The sequence below is a fragment of the Microcaecilia unicolor genome, chromosome 7 (assembly GCF_901765095.1).
Source record: "Microcaecilia unicolor chromosome 7, aMicUni1.1, whole genome shotgun sequence".
NCBI classification, from domain to species: Eukaryota; Metazoa; Chordata; class Amphibia; order Gymnophiona; family Siphonopidae; genus Microcaecilia; species Microcaecilia unicolor.
The window spans coordinates 103,156,401-103,177,318 of record NC_044037.1 but is presented as its reverse complement, the minus strand read 5'-3'; the positions used below and the strand labels follow the sequence as shown (position 1 = coordinate 103,177,318).

The 20,918-nt window shown below is 42.6% G+C and overlaps 1 protein-coding gene across 2 annotated transcripts in view; it reads right to left on the bottom strand.

Annotated features, from left to right (window-relative positions):
• MAPK3 (mitogen-activated protein kinase 3) overlaps positions 1-20,918 on the bottom strand; it is a 73,771-nt gene that overhangs the window by 4,520 nt on the left and 48,333 nt on the right. The window contains exons 2-9 of one of the 2 annotated variants that reach the window (XR_003942872.1): positions 17,228-17,410; positions 16,610-16,799; positions 15,802-15,918; positions 12,126-12,240; positions 11,190-11,321; positions 10,673-10,782; positions 8,721-8,861; positions 8,210-8,578 (exon numbers count right to left, since the gene is read on the bottom strand). Coding sequence is in view for 1 of the 2 variants with exons in the window: in XM_030210067.1 (XP_030065927.1) it covers positions 8,757-8,861; positions 10,673-10,782; positions 11,190-11,321; positions 12,126-12,240; positions 15,802-15,918; positions 16,610-16,799; positions 17,228-17,410 (952 nt within the window). In the remaining variant the exon portion in view is untranslated. Of the gene's footprint in view, positions 1-7,780; positions 8,579-8,720; positions 8,862-10,672; positions 10,783-11,189; positions 11,322-12,125; positions 12,241-15,801; positions 15,919-16,609; positions 16,800-17,227; positions 17,411-20,918 lie in introns of those variants that run through there. The other variant, XM_030210067.1, reaches the window with a different exon arrangement.

Sequence of the window (20,918 nt, the reverse complement as noted above, 5' to 3'; positions counted from 1 at the left end):
AGAGAGGGGCTGCAGATCGAGTGCATTTGTAGGTTAGTAGGAGAATCTTGAACTGTATGCGGTACCTAATCGGAAGCCAGTGAAGTGACTTTAAGAGAGGGGTGATATGAGTATATCGGTCCAGGCGGAAGATAAGACGTGCAGCAGAGTTCTGAACGGACTTGAAGGGGGGATAGATGGTTAAGTGGGAGGCCAGTGAGGAGTAGGTTGCAGTAGTCAAAGCGAGAGGTAATAAGAAAGTGGATGAGAGTTCAGGTGGTGTGCTCAGAGAGGAAAGGGCAAATTTTGCTAATGCTATAGAGGAAGAAGCGACAGGTCTTGGCTATCTGCTGGATATGCGCAGAGGAGAGGGAGGAGTCGAAGATGACTCCGAGGTTGCGGGCAGATAAGACGGGGAGGATGAGGGTGTTATCAACTGAGATAGAGAGTGGAGGGAGAGGAAAAGTGGGTTTGGGTGGGAAGACAATAAGCTCAGTCTTGGCCATGTTCAGTTTCAGGTGGCGGTTGGACATCCAGGCAGCAATGTCGGATAAGCAGGCCGATACCTTGGCCTGTGTTTCCGCAGTGATGTCTGGTGTGGAGAGATAAAGCTGGGTGTCGTTGGCAAAAAGATGATATTGGAAACCATGGGATGAGAGCAGGGAGCCCAGGGAAGAGGTGTAGATTGAAAAAAGGAGGGGTCCAAGGAAGGATCCCTGAGGAACTCCAACAGAGAGCAGGATGGGGGTGGAGGAAGAACCATGAGAATGTACTCTGAAGGTCTGTGGGAGAGATAAGAGGAGAACCAGGAGAGGACAGAGCCCTGGAACCCAAATGAGGACAGTGTGGCAAGAAGTAAATTGTGATTGACAGTATCAAAAGCGGCAGATAGGTCGAGGATGAGGATGGAGCAGTGGCCTTTAGATTTGGCAAGGAACAGGTCATTGCAGACTTTAGATAGTGCCATTTCTGTCAAGTGTAGGGGGTGAAAGCCGGATTGAAGTGGATCGAGGATGGCATGAGGAGAGAAAATCAAGGCAACGGCTATGAACCGCGCGTTCAAGTACCTTGGAGAGGAAGGGTAGGAGGGAAATTGGGTGGTAGTTGGAGGGACAGGTAGGGTCAAGTGATGGTTTTTTGAGGAGTGGTGCGACTACAGCATGCTTGAAGGTGTCAGGGACAGTTGCAGTGGACAGAGAGAGGTTGAGGATATGACAGATGGAGGGGGGTGACAGTAGGAGAGATGGTGTTGAGTAAGTTGGTGGGGATGGGGTCAGAGATACAGGTAGTGCATTTCGAGGAGGAAAGGATGGGCGGTTTCCTCTTCGGTGATATCAGGAAAAGAGGAGGAGGAGGCCTGGGTTGGTTGGTTGAGGGAGTGGGTTAAAGGGTGAAGAGGAGGAGATGGTTCGGTGGTGAATTCTTCTGCACCTTGTCGCGGAAGTAATCAGCCAGTGATTGAGGAGAGAGTGGGGGGGGGGGGGGGGGAGGTGGGAGCGGAGGGCACTTTGAGAAGGGAGTTAAGGGTGGCAAAGAGACGACGAGGGTTAGAGCTGAGGGAATTAGTCAATTGGGTGTAATAGTCCTGTTTGGCGAGGAATAGGGAGGACTGGAAGGAGGATAGCATGAATTTCTAATGAATGAAATCAGTGTGGGTGCGAGATTTCCTCCAGAGGCGTTCAGCCGATCGGGCGCAGGAGCGAAGGTATCAGGTGCAAGGGGTCAGCCAGGGCTGGGGATTAGTACGCCTTGTGGGACGGGAGATGGATGGTGCAAGGGTGTCCAGTGCAGAGGAGAGAGTGATATTGTAAGTGGAGACAGCCTTGTCGACAGACTCGGAGGACATGATGGAAGGGAGGAGATTAGAGATACTAGAGGATAAGGTGCGAGGGTCGACAGCCTGGAGATTCCTGGAAGTAGTGGTTAGTGAAATTCCAAACCGCCCAGAATAAAGCAGCCAGATTAATTTATGGAAAATCAAAATTCGACAGTTCTAGACCTCTTTGTGAGAAACTACACTGGCTTCCAGTAAAGCAACTAATTACTTTTAAAATTTGTACACTGGTTCCATAAAATTCTTTATGGTGAAGCCCCAGGTTACATGGATACCCTTATCCATCTACCATCAAGGAATTCTTGCAGATCATCCCATTCATATTTAAACCTCCATCATCGTACCTGTAATGGTCTAAAATATAATTCCACTTATGCTTCCACCTTTTCCTTTATTGGCACTCAACTATGGAATGCATTGCCTAAAACTCTGAGAATTATTCATGAGCATCTGAATTTCAGAAAATCTGTTAAGACCAGTTTATTTGGAAAGGCTTACCCTATTGGACCCATCTTAAATCCATAATTCCTGGAATACAACTTATTTATGGACCTCATGGACTCTATTACCCTCCCCCTCTTTTCCCTTGCAATTACTATCCTTCCTATTCACCTTAATATACTTTGTTTGTTTACCGGATTGGCGATTGCCTTTTCAGTCTGATGTAAGCCACATTGAGCCTGCCAGTGGGTGGGAAAATGTGGGATATAAATGTTATAAATATCTTATTTCGGATGAGTTAAATAAATAAATAAATAAAGCAAGCAAGTTGCTTAACACAGCTTAGTAAAAATGGTCCTTAAGTATTCCTCCACAACTCACAGAAGAGTTGCTTTTGCCATGTGCACGTAAGAGATTTTTGCCAGGTGTAGTTGCATAGTTTGGTTGAGAGAATTGCATGCCTTCAATGTGTGATTTAAATGCCTCATTTTTTTCCCTTATGTTCCTGCAGCCAGAACAAATATTTGTGATGTTAAAACACTGACAGGAAGTAACAGCAACAATGTGCATGTATCCAATGATAGTACACATTTGTGGTTGTTATTCTGCACGTATCAGCCTAACAAAATATTTTTTGTGATGGTAATATTCATGCACGGAACAGCAGCCGCAAATGTGTGCCAGCTCTTCATTTCCCTTGACCGTGCACATGCAGGCTCTACACACATTAAATTTGCATCCATTTAACTTTCTGCATGGTGCAGTTTTAAGTTTGTGGTAAAAACCAAACACTCAGCTATCCAAATGTGATGCTAACAGTGCTTCATAGAGCATATTTCTCCCCCACTTGAGCATACAGAATGTATTTTTAACCCCATGGCATTTCAACAGGGTGCATTAGGGGTTCCTTAGGATAGTAAAAGTCAGCTATTGTTGGGGTTGGAAGGGTAAAGGAGGGTGGTGGTGCTGGTGGGGTTATTATAGCTACTCATTGCTGTTGTTTTCTATTTGTGATTTATAAACAGTTGCACAGTATCTTCTTTCTTTTTATACTTTTAAGATTTAAATATAAAATCATTAAGTGAGGCTTCTACAGATGAGGACAGAGTCCACGGGGCCAGGGACATGGCAAGGATGGAGACGGAGCCTACAGTGGTGGGGCGGGGACAAACTTTGTCCCCATGTCATTTTCTAAAGGGCATGACAGACTCCTCCTGAGTAAAACTTGGCATCTCTGCTGACCTTATCACAAACTAGGCCCTCACAAGTACTAAATACTCCAAACTGTTCCCTTATAGACACACCATATCCCTCCAGAGACCCATATCATACAACAGCGATATAGTCATGTAAACACACGCACACCCCAGAGATAGACTGCAAATTCCCTATCCCTATAAAACCAACTTACTGCATCATACAGCTTTCTTATTTGTTGCTGTGTGTACAGCCAACTAATATATGTTGCCATGGGCACCGCCAGATTAAACCATTAGCAAACTATGCATCTTCTTTGGGTCCAAATGTTTATGGGGCACTGTGAGATGTGCTCACAACTTTCTGGCTATTTTCAGGATTCATCACAATTTTGCATTAATGTTCATACAATAGAAAGATGGTTACTATGTCTGATCATTTTTCTGAGCTGGAAACCTGTAGCTGCAGTTTTCTAATTCTTCCCCCCCCCCCCCCCCCCCCCATATGAGCGAGTCTGCCTCGTTTCCAGGGTAACTAGCAGCAGAGACTATACGTAGGATCCAGCCAATAGCAAGGTAGTAGGGGCAGAGCACAGATGGCAGCTCAAGTCAAATTCTTGTTCTCTGAATCCTATCTTACTACTACTGGGACTTTTCTCTTGGGGCACTTTCAATACCTCATAGGTTACAGCTAGAATGACAGACCTTTTGAGACAAGAAACACTTGAAAGAAGCAAGAGAGACAAATAAGCCCTGGTACATCAGGAATGTTTTATTACTTTACTGTACAATTAAGAAGCATACAGAAAGCCACTGTTACAAATGCTGCAGCATACCTTATATCACTGGAGATGTCCAATAGGGTGCCTGGCTGCACCTCTGCATGGGTCAACAAGGAAAAACAAATCAATTTCCACAAGGGGGAAACTAAATAGGCAACCTGCAATGTCTTTTTGGAGTTTGTGTGGTGGAAACAAAAGGACAGATAGTAAAATACTGCACATCACCTGCTATTACAGCACTTTCTGCTAGAGGGACAGTGCAAACCTCACTAATGCCCTTCCCAGAATAACCCAGCCCTTTTGTCAATTTAATGCCCAAATTACCACAACCATCTTGCTTCTTCCACACAGAACACACTAAGTGCAGGGAATATGTACAAACTTGCCATATCATATGGTTCCTTTCACAAACAGCACTCCTATTCTACACAGGGACATTTTGGTTATATATGCCCAAAACTTGGTGAGATAATGGGCAGGAACAAGTGAAAGCAGATGATAGTTGAAAAATACTTGTTCTGCTACAGTAATTCAGACAGAGATGGAAATCTTGGAAAAGGACAGCCAGCCCTGCAAAGCTAAGAAATGTGACCCTATACAAAATTCTTGCTACTAGCAACAGGTAATCTGGCTCTGGTTGCCCACCCTTAGCACAATACTATGACACTGCCAAAGGGGTTAAATTACCTTTGAAAGGACTGCAGAGACCCTGCCTGCAATGCAATCAAGTAGGACTCATGATCTCAAAAGTGCAGGAAATGGTAGTTCTAAATTTGAAGCTTAAAAGCAAATTCCTCCCAATTTTAGCTAATCACCCAATCTCCTTGAAATCACCTTCAAGTTCCTGTTGACCACATAGATGAGAAACAGAAAGAAGACTCTCAGGGCTGCGTCCTGAATATAAGCATGTTTAGCACCTGAGATAGGGAGGCTGTGCATACAAGAGAATGCCCTTTAAATTAATTACTCCATGTATCTGTGTACAGGAGCGCATGTATGTGCGCATTGTGTGAATGTGTTAATTTATGTACATCACAATACTTTGAATAGAATGGATTAAAAAAAATCTCATTGTTTCCCTAACTACAAAGGCTTTTACAAAGTTACTGTGCACATCCCTCATGCACTATGCAAAGCGTTTTCCATTACTGGCTGTACCAGAGAATGAGGAACAGCAGATGCATCTGATAGAAGGCAGGCAGTTGCAATATTTATTTTAACTTTGGATGTGGGCTCCCCTTTTCAAAGGGGCTGATTCAAATATCTCTCTGGATCAGCTCCAGAAACTACTGCAGCCCAGGACCAGTGGTATGAAAAGATCTCTAATCCATTTCCCACCCACCCCACCCCCATTCCATCCCAAAGCAGATACAAAACTAACACTGAACTTTTTATATACACATATATAATTTCTTTTTAATAAACAATCCCTTTTTTTAATATAATTTCAAGTTTGCAGACACATATGCAAGAAACAGAAGCTGGCCCTGCTGCAGGCGGACAGTTGGTCAGAGCAACATCTGTGTATACTGTAGCTAGGTCTCTGGCTTTATCTCATGCAGGACTCTCCCTCAGAGGTGCTATAAAGTGAAACTTGGCACACAAAAGGTCTACTTGCTCTGCCACCCATACGCTCACCATCTACTGTCTACAGACATACCCTTTCTTACATTGAATATATCTGGGAATCCAAGGTACTACCTATGACCAGCAGTCACCAACAGTATCAAGAACAAGTAGTCACTAATAAGCACTGGTAAATCAGTCAAACTCTGGCAGTAACTAGTAGTCACTGAAGGTCATTTACAGGCTCCAGGAATCAGTGCAAACAAATTAAAACATTACATTCTGAGCAGCAACTTCTGACTGCAGCTTCTGCAGAAGACCCATGCACCTGGGTGACAGCAGCCTTTTTACAAGGCTTCCCTGGCAGTGGAGGAATCATGGAGAGGGGAAAGGTTTGCCCCCATGACCAATAAGCCATCACAGCAAAACTAAGTTACTTTTCTGGAAAGCCAGGCTAGTCCTTTCTCTTCCTCTCATGAGGCTGGTTTCTGCAGTGCAGGATGTAGGGAAGGGAACAAGCAGACAGGTATAGTAAGGTGCAAAAGGGAAGGCAGGGCTCTCAGCAATAACCGAGAACACGCAAGTGCCTGCTCAGCCTCTCCAGGGAACACCTGAGGAATGTGCATATGAGAGGTCAATAAAAATACTAAGGGAGGGAGGGAACACACGCTGAACATGTTCTTTCCTTTAAACAAATCTCTCTCTATAATCACCCTTGATACCATCTATCTGCTCTGCAACTCTTAGTTCCTGTTAGTTTCACAGTCAGGCAGAGCAATCTCACAATTGTCTATAAAGCTCTGTACGAGTTATCTTGTACTGGTTTCATTGTACAACAGATAAAGTTGCTGTCTGCTGCTATATGTGCTGAGTAGGTGAACAAAACATATCCACTGCCTTATAATTCAGTTTACCTCATAGCTGCTGAGTGCAAAAATTTTATTCATTCAAACTGAGGATCAGAGCAAGTACTATGAGTAGACTGGGCATAAAGGGGCATGCTGCAGGTCTCTGTATACAGTGCTTCAAGGGCCTTTTCTAAACAAAATGTTAATGACTTCTTAAAAGAAGCTATCAAGGCCCATATGACATTACACATGGTGACATAGCTATTGCATTGATCCATTGCCATCTAATAACCACTAATACCCACAGTCAATTAGATGCAGTGTGTGATGTCACTGATGACAGATCTAAACACGGCTGCCTCTGGAAGATAAAGTTAAAAGGCTCTAGCTCCTGTGGACTGCACAATCTTTGTGAAATAAAAGGCAGACATCTCCCCCTCATCTCACACTAGAATCCCCCTACACTCCTCCCTCAACAGAAGCTGAACAAGGGCAATGGACAGCCATCTACCATGTTTACATTCATTATTGGTAACTCCTGTATTGTCAAAACTCAGGGAACAAGGATCAGACTGCCATTTCAGTCTCTAATTCTCCCCTCTACCCAACTGCTAAAAAAACCACAGATCCTTTTCTCCTACCAATCACTTTATAAACTTCCAGTGGTGCTTCAGCTAAAATGCACAATTTCCAGCCAAGGATATTGTGAGGGAAAGGCTACACCCCATTATTTAAAAATTACACAAGCCCACTCACAGGCCAAAATATCCATCTGTCTGCTCCAGACTCCAAATATACACAGACATACAGTATATTCCATACATATACAGTACAGTATACATACAGTGTGTGTGTGTGTGTATATATATATATATATATATATATATATATATGACCTGTATACATACCGTGTATATATATCTCTATAAATATATGTCATACATTAAGTTTCAGATAACTCTTCTTTCTGCCCCTAAGACACAAGTTAGAAAGCCCAGACTATAAATGAAAAAGAAAGCAGGAAACTGCCCCCCCCCAGGGTGAAGTACCCCCTCCATATACGATTATTCATTTTTAATTTTATATATATATATATATATATATATATATATATATATATATATATATATATATATATATATATAAAGCACAATTTCCCCAAGGCGGTATAGAACAGTCAGTAAAGCAAGAAGGGCTTAGAACCACATCTTAAAAAAAAAAAAAAAAAATGCTCTCTGTGATTCATTATCACCACCAATAATAATAAAATCCTAAACACAAGATTAACAAAACTATGAAACACATTCAGAGTATGGCTACACCCCTCCTCTCACCTGCCCAATATGTCAAGAGTGCTGGGCTCTTCACCCTCACACTCCTGAAAATGTACTGAAACATTTAATACAGTCACGAGAGTGCAGAAGCAGCAGCAGGACCACTCCCTCAATAAAAAAAGCAATAGACTAGACCCCCCACATACAGCAGAAAATTAGTACAACTAATACAGAAGAAAAAAAATGTATGTATCCATCCCAACAATAAGAATGATGCCAGGGAGAATACCAGAAAAGGAGAGGGGGATTTGAATGGAGGGTAAGGCCTCTCTGCTCTCCCTACAGAATATGCAGTCACAAGACAATCACTGATAATCACAGACAGAGGCCTGGCAAGGACTATTATGGAGTGGTTTTCAGAATGAATGCTGTGATGTTTTAGGGAGGGGGCAGGATGGACAAGTTGGAGGACTGAGGTCAATGATGATTTTTGGCCTGTGCAGGCATCAGGGGTGGGGGGTGGGGGGAATGTTTCTGTGGCACTTGTCTTTGGGGATAAGGGGGTGGGCAGGGGGAGGCTATTACTATCCAAAGCCATGTCTTCTTCCACCTCCTCCCACGGATGTTCCGGTTCTGTAGGTTCCAGTTTCTGGATAGCCTGCGAGAATCAACGAGAATGACAGTAAAATATGAAAAAAAAGAAAAAAAACAGATAGAAATGGAGCAAGGCAGACAGGACATAAGAGAAGGAGGTAATTACTGTAAGTTATGAGGCAAGCTAAAATTTATGAGATACTGACCAGTTGGAGTTCTGGCTGAGGTGTGGGGGGCTCCCCTCAGGGCTGGAAACGAGCTGTTTCTTCAAAGATCAGTTGCTTCAGTTTTTCCTTGGGTAGGTCATCCAATTCCATATCAAAGGTAAATGGTGCCTCAGCCACGGGCTACAGGCATATAAGAAAGAAAGAAATGCTAGTACATACAATCAGCGAGACAATGAAGAAATAAAATACACATTTCAAAAAAAAAAAAAAAAAAAAGCATTTCATTATTCTTCACATTTGGATACTTTAGTATGCAAAAGATGTTGACCACCACATTTTTTTTTTTTGTAAAAACAAAGTGTTGGACTATAGTGCTATGATCATATGATATACTGACTACATAGCAGTGGCTCTGAGCTTTGGCAGCACATTTATGAATGATCTTTTTTAGTCTTTTTTTGAGATGTGCGTGATTTTCATATTAGTATTTCTTGGTCATCTGTGTATTTGTTTGGCTCATGGAATTCTTTTCAACTTTCCTGCATGTGAATGCCCATGTGTATGGAAGAGGGGAAAAGTTTGAATGGTGTGGTTCCAAAACATTCCGTTAATTTGGAAAGAAAAATACAATGAAACCAAACATTACACCACATCTATTACACATCAGTGTTAGATTTCGCAGGATGCATTCTGTGTTTTAATCAGTGTCACTGTACTAAGGCAACATGTATTGCTGTGGTTCTTTGCCACTAGATGGCAGCAGATATAGCAACCAGCAGCAAACTACAGGGTTCAATTACTAGAGATCATCATACATAGTAAACACTAAAAGTTAAAATGGTTCATTCACTAGGTTTCACAGTAGAATTTACAATAAAGAAAATCAAATGTACTTCTGAATCATTAAGAGCCAGCCCACCAAAAATACATATATGGCAGCAGGAGGAAGTTTGTGGATCACATCTCATGGAATAATTTTCAAACCTCTGTGCATGCACATCTGTGTGTGTGTGTGCTTATGAACAGGAGAAAGAAAAGGGAGGGAAAATGCAGTTTTAAAGAAGTAACTTTTTAACCACTGTGTTTCAATGTATCAATCCTTTTATGATGCAGAATTCCTTCACCCATAAGCACCTACTGGGCCATTTTGGAGGGATACTTTCTCTGGAACCCTGATTCAATTGTTGAACTCTGTCTCTTCTCCTCAGTCCCATGCTATCAGGTTTTACGAGTTATTTTGCCCCAGATAGCTAAACATTTTCAATTTATTATATATAATTTCTTTTGGAATTAACAAAAAGTTGAAAACAAAATACAGCTGTGCTTCCTTACATGAAAAGTTTCTCTGTTAACAGGAGGATACAAGATCCAAGACAAAAATGTAGATCGAAAATAAAATGGGCACACTCCCATAAGTAGATCATTCATGTCAAACATGCTTCGACTAGGAGAAATTGTCCCGGATCTCAACTCAGCCCACAGTTCTCATCACTGCCATGTATAACTAATACCGAGTACAAGTAAAAAAAAGGAGAGATGTGGTAGTTGTTTTAGTTCACTTTTAAAGGTAATCAATAGAAATAAAACAAAATAAAACATGGAAAAGAAAATAAGATGTTATGTCCAATAAAAAAGGTATCATCTTATTTTCTTTTCCATGTTTTATTTTGTTTCTATTGATTACCTTTATAAGTGAAAAAGAAGAATCCTATTCCCCACAGGACCAGGGTGAGAGGTTCTCACAACAGTGCTGGTATGGAAGCTTGAAAAAGAAAAAGTGGAGCCCCTCCAATTTCTCTTACATTGTGCATGCACAATGCAGAAATGCACATACACACATCTTCCTACTTACTAAAAGTACTATGAATTACTCCTCCATGAGCAAGCCAACTTTATAAGAACATGACCTCTGTGGACAAAGGTCTCAGATAGCACCAAGCCTATCCCACCTGGTAGGACTGGCAAACTTAGTAGCCCTAGATATAGGTCACCTCATCTGAAGGGTCATAGTATTGCTCCAGGTATGGATGAGACAACGACTCCTCTACTGTGATCCTACGATTGGGGTTGAAGGTCAACATCTTGTCCAGAAGGTCAAGTGCTTAAAGTTGGGAGAGAAGAGGAAAAAAATAATTGGTCATGTTTAAAAATTAATAAAAGAATAAAATGACTTGTGCCCTCTGGAGTCATACAACTGCTCTTTCAGTTAAGCAGATGGAGACAGATACTGAGGATCTAACTATAAATAATTGAAATGAAATGAACCTCGACACACTAAAGACAAACAAGCATGCTTTATCAGGGATGTAAAGAGACTGTCCCTCATGACCAATGAGAAAAGAATGGAGTAACTACAGACTACACAGGAACAATCTGACACTTTTATCCTCGTCTATAAGAGAATCTTTTGTGTGAGCATTTGGTTGCCACAAGTTCTGCCAGTTTGACAGTGTGTTAATAGAGCTCCAAGAAACCATCTTATGACTTCCATTTCACAAATCTTTTCACCTTTGGCATCTGCCTTGGGAAAGAGTCGATTCCAGGGCACCTTGGGTTTCTGCGGCAATGACTGCAGGTAGTTCCGTGCCTTCATGTTGATGATACAGTTGAGGTCATCTTGTGAGGGGGAACCCAGGATTCCTGCCAGGAAAGAAGTTACAATAAGAAATGAAGGAAGAAAGCATGTGAAAGAGGAGGCACTTCTCTTAAGTCTGTAGTACACAGACGGCATTCTCAAGACACCCATACTCCTTCAGTCAATTTTATTGTGTCACTCCCCCCCCCCCCCCCCCCCCCCCCCCCCATTAAATATATCAGCTCTTCTTCCCTTCAGTTTCTGCATGGAAAGGTTCCACACTGGAACACAACATAAGCTTTCAATCTGGATGCTAAATTATTCTGGCACAATATTTATATGTAAACTTTTGGTGTCAGAATATTGTCTCTGGAGTTATAGCCTTTGCCTGTGCACATCAAATGACATCTTCGTTAATTCAGACACTGCCCACAGATAGGTACCTGGAAGGGGAGTACAGTGAGAAGAGGTTGCTTAAGGGCTGATCAGGTATTAGCATAGCCCTAACATGATGGCTTTTAATAAGCTGGCAGGAGCTATGAGAATTGTCTCATATCACAGCAAGAGATGCCCTACTTCTCAGAAGTGTTGATGCTTTATCTCTGTTACTGGCCAGCAGCACTAATTCTGGGACTAACCCCCCCCCCCCCCCCCCCCCAAAAAAAAAAAAAAAAAAAAACACACATTTCACCCATGTGGTAAGGGTACAAAACCAAGGCAGGGGTTTTTGGATGTTGTGACCAGAAATATTTTGTAAAGTTATCAGAATGATATTTTATGAGCAAGAAATAGTGTGGATGTTTGTGGCTGCAAGTGATCAACATCTGCCTGCATGCATGCATGTCCACGTATGGTGCTTTGCATCTCACCCAGGATGTGGTTGAGCTGGTCCAGGTAATGCTTCCCAGGGAAGATAGGACGGTTGGAGAGCATTTCTGCCAAGATGCAGCCCACAGACCAGATATCAATTGATTTTGTATAGCCCTGTCAAAAGAGAGAAGAGTCAGCTGAAAGCTCATTCATTTAGGCAAAGCTTAGAAAACAGAAGTATTAGAAACTATTTAGGTTTAAGTAATAAAAATTCAACCATTGTACTCATTGCTTCATTCCCCAAGATAACACTGGAGTTTACATAGTGTTTGAAAGCACCTCATGTGCGTCTTCATGGAAGGGTGGTGAGAGAAACCATGAGTCTCTAAAGATGGGAAGGAAGGAGAGCGCAAGCTGGGAAGGAAGGAGAGCGCAAGCCTGTCATCTTAAAAAAAATAAATTCATAAATGTAGATGGAGAAATGAAGAATTAAACTATAAAGAATAGCCCAAATCAATACAAAGCAGATAACAAGGTTTTAGGATCCATATCAACATGATTTTGTAAAAGATTCTATAGTGGATCTTATTGGTGCCCACATTTAATTCTATTTGCTGCGTGCAAGACAGCTACAGTGTTGACAGTGGTTTTAGATGCTTCCTCTGTGTCTGACACTATCACACAATTCTGCATCAGTTTTCACCCTACTACTATAAAAGTGGTTTGAATCTTTTCTTCAAGGCTGTATTCAGCAAGTGAAAATGGGTGAGAAGTACTCAGGTTGGAAACCACACACTTCTGGAGTCCTTCAAAGGTCTGCCCTGCCACCTGCATTTTTTAATGTTCATAACCTATCTGCTCTGCTGTGAAGTCCTATTTTTTCTACCTGTTAATTCTAATGCCACTGCTGCTTTCATAACTACTGCCAATTTTAAGATGATCAGGATGACAGTGAGAAGATTGGTTTTAAATTTACAGAAAACAAGAGTTTTCCCACTTATTCCTTCTTGGGAATTCTACCTGCAACAAGCACTCCATAGCTCCACCCCCACCAGAAATCTTGGAGTGACTGTCAAACATTTACACGAGAACATAAGATAAGCCTCAATGAGTCACACCAAGGTCCATGGAGCCCAGCACCTGTCTCAGACAGTGGATAGTCCAGTCACAAGTACTGTTCAGATCTATTTTGAAGTTTATTTCCAGGGACAAGCAATGGCTTCCTCCAAGTCTAGCAGGCAAATAATTTTTTGGGATTTTTCCTCAAGGAACTTGTCCAACTCTTTTGAACCCCGCTCTATTGGTCACCTTAACTATGCCCCTGGCAACAGTTTCACAGCTTAATTATGCTCTGCATGAAAAAAAATAGGTTCTATGATTGTTTTCAGTCTGCTGGTTGTTAGTTTCAAGGAGTGTCCGCTTGCTTTAATGTTGTTTAACCTTCCAAACAACCATCCTCTATTTACCCACTCATGATTTATTACATTCCCTCTCAGTCTTCTCTTTTCCAAGCTAAACAGTCCTAGCCTGTATAGCCTTTTTTTTTTCATAAGGGTGGTGGCTTCATCCCCTTTGCCATTGTCATCCTTTTCTGGACCTTTTCTAGTTCCACTATACACTTTTTGAGATGGGAAAAACTAGAACAGGGTTGGCTTCACCATTAGGAATAGTCCATAGTTGCCCAGGGCAGTTGCTCCAGTCAAAGTAAAACACAGTCGTTCAGCACAGCATAGTTCTACCTCCGAGGGTGACAGTTTTCAAAATATATTCTTGTCCAGGCCCCTCACAACGGTGGTAAAAGTAGGGTCCCGGGTTTAGAAAATGGAAAGAGAAGCCGGCGTCAGACATGATGGATGGTCAGATCAACCAAGATGATATATATAAAACGTTCTCCATTATCTATGTTTTGTTTCTAATAAACATCTGGGCCATTAGAAGCAATGGGTTTTATAAAGTCTAGAGTGTGTTATCAACTTATCTCCTCCACCCTGTCCCCCCCATGAACTGCTCCGTCTCTCTTCACTCCCCCATAGTCTGCACTGTCTCGTCTCACCTCATCCCCATATCCTGCGTTGCTCCGTCTTTCCTCATTCTCCATATCCTGAGTGGCCCTGTCTCTTCTCCCGGCTCCCGTATCCAGCTTTGCCCTGTTTCCCTATCCTCTACCCTTCTCAATGGCTTACTCATTTTAGATGGTCTGGAGCTCCTGTGCTAATCCCTTGCTTCTCTCTTCACCGTGGCTGTAGTGGCAGGCGCAAGGATGTTCCCCTCTGCGTGCTGCTGCTGTCAGACCCGGAAACACACAAAGGGGAACGCCCCTGCACCTATCTTTTGCTTGCTGCCGCTACAGCCATGGTAAAGAGAGAACCAGGGGATTGGCACAGGAGCTCCAGACCATCTAAAATGAGTAAGCCAGTGGAAGGGGGAGAGGACAGGGAGACAGGGCCAAGCTGGATTCGGGGGATGGGGAAACAGAGGAATGCGTTAACTGTGTTAAAGCTTTCAACGCTAGTTGAGCATTTAGCACATTAACCGTGTTCCTAACACGTTAAAATGTACAGCCCTACAAGTCACAGACCCTCACTTTAAGACAATTGTAATGCCTTCTATCTTCTTGGCCTTCTTTCATCTCACTTAAAATAATTATAGTTAGCTCAGAAAACACAGCACCCCTTATCAGGATATTTTCCTTATTCTCTGTGGTTTACATTGGCTACTCACTGAATAAATAGTGAAGTTTAAAGTGATAATGGCAGTTTTGAAATCACTAAGAGGAATTGTTTCCTCTGGCCATATTCAAATCTGGACAAAAGCTCACCTTTTTGAAACTCTTGACCCTTCTGCAGAATAAACACATTCTTCTAGTCTGTCATGTATGCTTGTTTTGACTACACTGTAAGCTCTATAGTGCAGGGACTGTGTGATGAGTGCTATGCATGCCTGGTAGTGCTTCAGAAATTAGTAGTAGTAGTGATCATTCCTTATGATTTGAAATCTGTTTTGTAGGAGCACATTCCTGTCCGCCTCCTTTGATTGTCTGGAAAAGCATTACAAGCAGCTCATCTGGCAGAAATACATTGAGCTTTTTCAGTAAATGGACTAATACCCTGGAACAGATTAGCACTAGACATCCGATGAAGAAAACATGGACAATTTGTAAGACTTTGAGAGAAGATTTTTCTTCTCTCAAACATTTGCTCATCTCGATATACAATTCTTGTAATTTTGATGTAATTCACATTAGGTTTTTTTGTTCATCATTTTAGTTTGTCATTTATGTTTATGAATATATGATTCTGTTTTATGGCAAATTGGTTTCCAGACTTGAAAGACAGTCTCTTTAAGCTGTCCTTGGTGTCTGCCATTTCTGGTCATTTAAAAAGCTCTCCTCTCCAGAGCAAATAAAGGCTCCTGGGGTATGCAGTCCCGATGGCTGGATGAATTCAGGGCTCTGTTAGATGACAGGAAGCAAAGCTCAATGTACTGAAAAGGCATACATAATCCCTCCCATGCTTACCAGTGGGAGAGGAGGAGGAGGAAAGAAAATGTAGGTTTAGAGTAGAGCAAAACGCTTCAGATGCAACCCCCATAGGATTTATGTCATTCACACACACTGCTCCTGGCCTTCTCAAGCAGTCCCCACAGGGAGCTTCAGAAGAGCTGAAGGCTGCACAGCTTGCTCTGAAGTACTACCCCTCCTCCCCCCCCCCCATGGGCCACCTGACTTCTACTTACCTTCGAGTTAAGCATGATCTCAGGAGCCCGGTACCAACGGGTGGCCACGTATTCTGTTAGGAAACCTGTGTGGTCGTGCTCAGGGTCAGCAATGCGTGCCAGCCCAAAATCACAGATCTGGGAAAATATATATAAAGGTTCTGTTACATATACAGTGTTAGCAACCCACAGCTTCATCTCTCACACAAAGTGTGGTTATTACATAGTCAGATTTGATATTCCCCACACCCATATCTGCACACACACGGAGGGTGTGAGATATACATCAGTACAGCCCACCCCAAATCACACACACACTATCTCATCTGTATATCAACACTTCTTCACCATCATGCACATTACAGGTCAGCATGTACATATGCTCACACAGATGGACTCTGATATAAAACTAAAAACTTGGCATCTCTGCCTTCCTGAAGCAGCATGTGAAAGGAGCACACACGATCCCTTCTAGATCAAGAGTAGCATACAGGGAGAAAAGAAAAAGGACACTGGAGCCTCTCTTTCCCTACTGATGGGGGCTGCAGGTAGGTGGGGGTGGCTGTTACCTTCAAGTCATAAAGAGTACAGGTGAACAAGTTCCTTACTCTCCCCGAGCATACGGGGACTTGAATGGGGGATATAGTTGGGAAGGGGCCCTTTGTTTACTTTACATCACAGTTGGATTTGATAAATAGGTTGATGACTGCCAGTACTTGAGTGAAGGGGAATGAGGGAAAGGGAGTTTCCTCTCTTAATTCAGGTCATAGATAAAACTGAACAGTAAAGTTGTTAGCTCTCCCCAGACCTGTGATCTGAGAGCTCTTACCTTTAGGTCACAGGTGGTATTGATGAGTAGATTGCTAGGCTTCAGGTCACGGTGTAGCACATTGGCGGAGTGAATGTACTTTAGCCCACGTAGGATCTGGTACAGGAAGTAACAGATATGGTCATTGCTCAACTGCTGGGTCTTCAGGAGTTTGTACAGATCTGTCTCCATTAAGTCCTGCACAATGTAGCTGTGAACAGGAGGCTCTCCCCATCCCAAGGAGAGAGGCAGTGAGTCAAGGAAACATTACAGACACTAGACCTAGAGATGACACTTTTCTGCTAAGTATCAAGATCACAGACACATACACCCACAGGATCCAAGGCTATCAATCTACCATATAGAGGGTGTTCTTATGGCACCTACCCCTCTCCTTCCTTGGTGACAACACCAAGAACACCATTGGTGCTCATTTTCAAAGCACACAGACTTATAAAGTTACATAGAGGATTATTTTCAAAGCACTTAGACTTACAAAGTTACATAGGTTACTATGGAACTTTGTAAGTCTATGTGCTTTGAGCCTCCTCATCTATCATCCTGCTTTCAGGGGCTGGGAAGATGAATTCACACACACACACACACACACACACACACAATTTATTAGCAGAAAGATACACGTCCCTCATGTTGTCAATATTGGCTGCTCGCAGAATGTCATTGATGCCGATAATGTTCTCATGCTTGAAGCGAAGCAGGATCTTGATTTCCCGCAGCGTGCGTTGACAGTATGTCTGGTGCTCAAAGGGGCTGATCTTCTTGATTGCCACCCGGATCTTATTAACATGGTCGAAAGCTGAGCTGCAGTGGGCACAGAAACACATCCCAAGCTTTGTATGCCATTGTCAATCTGCAGTTAAAAGTGTATGTAGAAAATGCTGCGTAAGCAGGAAGGTCAGATGAAGCGAATGAGAATCACAAAGCAGCTGCACACAAGAAGCACCTGGAGGGGAATCATTTCTACACAAAATAAGCCCCAACTTGAAGGAAGCTGGAAGTTTTGGATTTCGTGTTGCACAGTTTTGGCTCGAGTCTGGGCATGCAGGGCCCTGTACAAGTGTTAAAATGATATCTCCTGCCCCATTCTTAAACTTAAAGTATCACTTTTGCGTACAGATCTCTGGAACTGATTGTGAGCTCCTTTTATTCTGACCAACTAATTTTAAATTATTTTTTTTTTCAAATGGGTGTTAAGAGTATTCCTCTCTTCAGATGCCCACATTATAAAAGGATTTTCCATATACCATTGTGGTACAATGGAGTCAAATTTATGGTACCTAGCAATCTGAGCTATGTCTGTGGAGTTCTGGTAATTTAAATAAAAGTACCAGAGTTCCCAGTTAACAGTCTTTGGCCAGAAGCCATGTGCCAAGGCTCTTTCCAGAACCCTGCAACTAAAGCTTTAATTCAATATTGCTGTAGCACAATCACTGGGCTATCTTCCTGGCAAAGGCTGTTAAAAATCCATTCTGAGGTAGTGTTTAAGGTAGCATTTTTTGTTGTTGTTTTAAATCAGGAAGGCCCGACTCCTTTAAGAAGTGAGGCTACTTAACTGTAATGGAGTTTCTTGATGGACAGCAGTTTTCTATTTCTGTTGATGGCTCTCTCATTCTTTCCCCCCCAAACCCACCTCCCCGCTCCCCCCGTTTTCTATTTCTGTTGATGGCTCTCTCATTCTCCCTGTCTCCTCAGCTCGAAACCTTGGGGTCATCTTTGACTCTTCTCTCTCCTTCTCTGCTCATATCCAGCAGACCGCCAAGACCTGTCGTTTCTTTCTTTACAACATCCGTAAAATCCGCCCCTTTCTTTCCGAGCACTCTACCAAAACCCTCATCCACACCCTTGTCACCTCTCGTTTAGACTACTGCAATCTGCTTCTTGCTGGCCTCCCACTTAGTCACCTCTCCCCTCTCCAGTCGGTTCAAAACTCCGCTGCCCGTCTCATCTTCCGCCAGGGTCGCTTTACTCATACTACCCCTCTCAAGACCCTTCACTGGCTCCCTATCCGTTTTCGCATCCTGTTTAAACTTCTTCTACTAACCTATAAATGTATTCACTCTGCTGCTCCCCAGTATCTCTCCACACTTGTCCTTCCCTACACCCCTTCCCGTGCACTCCGCTCCATGGATAAATCCTTCTTATCTGTTCCCTTCTCCACTACTGCCAACTCCAGACTTCGTGCCTTCTGTCTCGCTGCATCCTACGCCTGGAATAAACTTCCTGAGCCCCTACGTCTTGCCCCATCCTTGGCCACCTTTAAATCTAGACTGAAAGCCCACCTCTTTAACATTGCTTTTGACTTGTAACCACTCGCCTCCACCTACCCTCCTCTCTTCCTTCCCGTTCACATTAATTGATTTGATTACTTTATTTATTTTTTGTCTATTAGATTGTAAGCTCTTTGAGCAGGGACTGTCTTTCTTCTATGTTTGTGCAGCGCTGCATATGCCTTGTAGCACTATAGAAATGCTAAATAGTAGTAGTAGTAGTAGATAAGTCAGCCACACATTGGTGACATTCGACAATGCCATGGATGGGTTAGTTCTAGTTCTCAGAAATATCTGGAAAAGGCTTTCTAAGCATGTGCAGGTCACTCCCCACCCCAGCAGCCACCCACCCGTTTACCCTCCAGTGTGTTCTCCAGCTGAAGGCACATTCACCTGAGAGGGGAAGGCAAGAGGGTTTGTGAAGCTGACTTACCCTGCTGTCCATGGAGAACTTCCCCTTACAAGTAACTAACTTCACTTTCTCCACAGACAAGCAGGATTGAGTCAGCTACACTTTGATAAATCAAAAACAGAGGGCAATGAAGAAATGTTTAAGTGAGAGAATACGTTCATCCTCAACAGACCATGTATGTAGCATGTTGCGGTAAGAGGAAACTGCATGAAGAAGCAAAGTCCATGATAAGAAAATAAGACACTCAACTTAAGGACAAGCCTCAAATGTGGTACAACATCTTGTGAGCCACAAGACGAAAGTTAAAAATGGAGAGAAATAAAGGGGAATGTAGCACTACTGCATCTGGTACCGGGTGATACAAAGGCTGAATAACTGAAGGAGAGTATTCAGAAAATAACTGGAGGCAAGCAAAACATCCAAGCCTCCAGAAGACCAGGAAGATGTGTCTGATATATCAGAGTGGCCACAGAAGAACTAGAGTTGTCTGTCTCTGATCTAGAAGCCTTTAAAGCAAGTTATGTGACTATAATAGCAATGCCTAGGTAATCTGGATCACACAGGACAGGCAACTGGAGGTGTTCCCTATTTTTTCAGAAGAGTAAAAGATACAGCAATTACATTCAGGGTTAGCTCTATCAAAGTCCATCCTGCTTGGAGGATGAATGCACTCTGAAAACCATGCAACAGTGTGGCTTGCTATGGCTGTAGGGTGGGAGAGACAGAAGCAAATGTTTCGTTGAGGTGAATAGTGTATAGCGAAGGTGCTCAAACCAGCCCTTGGGACATGCCCAATTCAGGTTTTCATGATAAACCACAGTGAATATTCACGAGATAAATTTGTATGCACTACCTCCATTGTATGTAAATCTCTCATGCATATTCATTGTAGGTATCCCGAAAATCCGACTGACTAGGTGTCTTCTGAAGACTGGATTGAGAATTACTGGTCTAGAGAAGTGCGATATCAGTCTGGACGGGAATGGTACTGTGTTAGCAGGTCTGAAATCCATGGAAGACTGAAAATAAGGAAAAAAAAAAAAAACAGCATGAAAACTAGGGGAACCCTGCTAGTAAAAACAGCATATGTGCGAGACAAATGATGAACTTCTTAAGGCAGGAGCTTCATGAGGGAGGCTCAGGAGAGAGACACTATTCATGATTGTATGTGATATCCAGAGCTTGAAGCTCATTGGTACATTTCACGTACATAAGAGCTATAAGAAAATTGTGGTTTCAAGTTGCTAGACTTATAGCAAAAAAAAAAAAAAAAAAAAAAAGGTATGGATGTGAACCCCCATTGTGTAGATCCTGCAGAGAAAAGTCTTGCTAAAAAGGTATCTTGCTAATGGGACCTCCTCCTTGTCCTGACCATTAATGGAAACCAGTGGTCCCACAATTAGGCTCCTCTGTCCCAAATATTGATGGCATAAGGGAAGAATTATACTGGAGCTCCTTGTAAACAAATAGTGATGTTATTCAGGCTGTCTAGCCAAGAGCATTAGTTTCCTTGGGAGATGCTCAAGTACATTTTTGAGTTTATAATAAAATTTTTGGCACAGTTTCTACAAATCTACACATTTAAAGAGTGATCATTTTTCTTTGGTTATTTATTTATTTAGATTTTGCT